The sequence below is a fragment of the Solanum dulcamara genome, chromosome 7 (genome assembly GCF_947179165.1).
Source record: "Solanum dulcamara chromosome 7, daSolDulc1.2, whole genome shotgun sequence".
Taxonomy (NCBI): Eukaryota; Viridiplantae; Streptophyta; class Magnoliopsida; order Solanales; family Solanaceae; genus Solanum; species Solanum dulcamara.
The window spans coordinates 66,567,797-66,571,383 of record NC_077243.1 but is presented as its reverse complement, the minus strand read 5'-3'; the positions used below and the strand labels follow the sequence as shown (position 1 = coordinate 66,571,383).

At 31.6% G+C, this 3,587-nt stretch overlaps 1 protein-coding gene across 1 annotated transcript; it reads left to right on the top strand.

The window, feature by feature from the left end:
• Positions 1-2,817: 2,817 nt before the first annotated feature.
• On the top strand, positions 2,818-3,587 carry LOC129894817 (uncharacterized). Its single transcript, XM_055970447.1, has 2 exons — positions 2,818-3,219; positions 3,336-3,587. The coding sequence occupies exons 1-2, from the start codon at positions 2,818-2,820 to the stop codon at positions 3,585-3,587; spliced, it is 654 nt and encodes a 217-aa protein (XP_055826422.1).

Genomic DNA, 3,587 nt, shown 5'->3' with positions numbered 1-3,587 from the left:
AGAAATCGATCCAAAAACCCGATTCCAAAAACAAAGAGTAAATCTAGAAATTTTTACATGACAACATTCCTTGTGATATTTGGAAATCATCGGTGAAACTCAATTTGATTTTGGATTTAAAATCAGTTGACAATACCCATTTTTGTAATAGTTCAAGTTCATGGCAAAATCCCCATATTTTGGAATCCAATTCACGAATTAAAGGAAAAAATCACTATATAATCACTGGGTAAATGGGTTGAAATCACTTACCCTAAAGTTTTAAAAAAAAAATCCTTGGAATCGCCTTCCCCGAGCTCTAAAAGTCGCAAAATGGAGAAAAATAGGTCTAATTCCCGACTTTTGGAAAGAACATTGTTCAGGAACAATTTACTCTTTGCGATTGCGATAACTAACACCTCGTGATCGCGATTAATCAGTTAGGTCAACTCATTTATTGACCATCACGATCGCAATGAAGGTCACGCGATCGCTTTGCCTAGGGAATCAATACTACGAGATCGCGACAGCGTCCACGCCAACGTAACTCACTTTGAAATAAAGCTTCATGATCGAGAGGAAGAGTCCGCAATCGCGATGAATAAAAGGTGGTGCACCTGATATTAGCAAACTAGCAATCTCACTTTAAAATAAAACTATAGATAGGACCCTCGGGATTGGTTCAAAATCCTGTGCGCATAATCTCTATGTGCTAACCTACTAAATTTGACATTCCAGACTCAATGAAACCATCAAAATTCAAATTCGAGGTCTCAACTAAACTAGCCTTAAGACTCAAAATACCAAAATTAGTTCAGGACCTCCAAAAATTCTACCAAGATAATTCCGAGACCAAAGCCATCCTCTGAATACAACTGAGTCGTCGGAATTCTATTTCGAGGATCAAAACAATGAATGTTGATCAAAGTCAAACATTCGCCTAAAATTCTTCAAACTTACAAATTTAGACCTCAAGTGTCCTATATAACTCCAATTCTAGAAACTCTACTAGACAAAATCTCACATTTCGAAGCTGATGGAATCAATGGAATTCCATTTCGAGACTCGTAGCTCTGGTTTGTACCAAAAACCACTTTTGAACACTTTAACCCTCAAAACTCACAAACTCCCAAAATTCAAAACATTACAATAAATTTCTAAAACTAATACCATACACTGATCAGAAATGACTCATGACAACTATTGAGAGGGGTAAAATGGTCATTTTTCAAAATTTTCTAAAAATGACCTTCAGGGTCATTACAATGTGTCAACCTAGTTTTGGCGATTATTTGAGATTACTAAAGACTTCCACTTTTGTTTATATCATCTATTGATTTCTTCTACTTTATTTTTCACATATGTTGGGTTAGGCTGACTTGTCTTGGCGGGATAGGACACGTGTCATCGCACTTAGATTTGGATCGTGAAAGAGCAATGGCTAAAATTGGTGGGAATTGAAGACAAGTCTTCAAATTAAAATATGCACCCTGAAATGATTTTAAAGTTCTAATAAATATTAGAATTTTCTATGTAGTTCAAATAAAAAAATATTTAATAAATAACTTTTTTTTGAATCATTGATTCCAAATATTAGAAAGAATGATATGGAAGGAATTACAATTTTATTAGATAATTCAAATAAGGAAAATATTTAATTTTTAATGCATTAAGTTCTAAATATAATTAATATAATACATAGTACAAATATGACAAGACTTAATAAGATAATTTTATTTGACTTTAAGATCGTATATATTAAGAGAATAATTAAATAATTATTTATCGAGTGTGAAAACTTTTTCAAAGCGTAATTATATGTATACATTTTGTTAAGAGCCACCATGCTTTTTAATATATAGATAATATGTTCATTAATTTTTTTTCTTTTTAGAAAAGTTATGAAAATGAAAATATATCTTTTCAAAGTTGACCGCTTTGTTATCCGTTAAAATAAAGAAATAAATTTTTATTATTTGTACGATATCTACATAACTCAAATGTGAACAAATAACAACATTAGATTCTTTTATCACAATTATTTAATTTAGTGTAATGTATTTGCCGTATCATCCCAAAAAAAAATTAATAATTTTAGAAATAATTTCACTCTTATCTACTAACCTAATAACAATAATTCGACCATATTGCATGAATTTAAAGAAAACCCCCTATATATACAATAAAAAAATTAGTCTTTCATGTCATATTCATTTCTCTTTAATTTCACTCTTATCTACTGATCTAATAACAATAATTCGACCATATTACATGAATTTAAAGACCCCCCCCCTATATACAATAAAAAAATTAGTCTTTCAAGTCATATTCATTTCTCTTTTCTTGAATATTTTTGCAAGAAAATTCTAGTTTAAAAAAATTACATCCTTTCTAGCATGTATCTACCATCTTTACCTTTTGAGATCATCATCTCAATTCTTTTGCTTCTCCCTGCTAAAGAGCTAATCAAGTTCCTTGTTACATACAAATCTTGGTAATGCTTTGATAAAAAGTCAAGAATTCATCAAGAAGCATCATGAGACATCAATTGTAACATGTGAAAATCATATTCTATATACTCATATCGAAACCAATTCTGAAAAGACTTTTGCTTTGCTTAATCACAAAACTTTTTACTATGAGTCTGATTTAAGAGTCTCCTTTGACTTACCAGACGCATTGAATAGTATTATTGTGAGTTCAGTTAATGGTCTGATTTGCCTCGCTGATATTAATCGTTTTGGCCATACATATTTGACAAATCCATCTATAAACAAGTACTTGATCCTTGCCCCTTCAAGTATTTATAGTGATAAATCTGATCTTCAATTTAGATAAATGTGTACTGGATTTGGTTATCATGAAAGGACCAATGATTTTAAGGTTGTTCGAATTGGATTTATTGACCATGATTGGTTAATTGAAGATTATTATGAAGAGCCAATTACACCTCCTCGTGCATATGATTTTGAGTGTAGGGCTGAGATATTTTCACTAAATACCAAGGTTTGGAAAACACTGAATTTGAGTCCTAATTTTTGTTATAACAGACATGACATATTTTCAGGAGTTGTTGTTAATGAATGTTTGCACTGGAAGGCTATTAAGAGCAACACTTATGAGGATAAAATGGTTATTTTGTCATTTCATATGGGGGACGGAATATTTCACGATATTGAATGCCCAATATTTTCTGATGAAGAGAGGATTAATCGATTTAAATGTTTTGGTGAGTTTAAGGTATACTTGGATTTTTTACAGATAGTCCAATCGAGTGTTGGTATGGGCCCGGGGAACAACCTTGTCACCTTTGGACGATGGAGAAGTATGGTTTGATAAATTCTTGGACTTGTCAGACTATTATTGTGCCAGGAATGTCAATTTGCAAGCCCTTGGCTTTTACGAGAAATGGAGAAATTATAATGAGAGATAGATCTGGCAAGATATTTTGTTACGATTACAACAATAATCCACTGCTTGATTTGAACATACAAGATGACAAGCATGATTTGAACTTTATCAACTATACTGAAACCTTAGTTTTGGTTGATCTTAATGATGAACTAATGGAGGATGATGTTGGTGAATTTGTTGATATGAGTATATGA

What these genes read in the sequence shown, in the direction of transcription:
- LOC129894817 (XM_055970447.1), top strand. Translation starts at nt 2,818, where the DNA reads ATGTGTACTGGATTTGGTTATCATGAAAGGACCAATGATTTTAAGGTT. An exon ending in AATGTTTTGGTGAGTTTAAG is followed by an intron (nt 3,220 to 3,335) that starts GTATACTTGGAT and finishes TGGACTTGTCAG; the next exon opens with ACTATTATTGTGCCAGGAAT.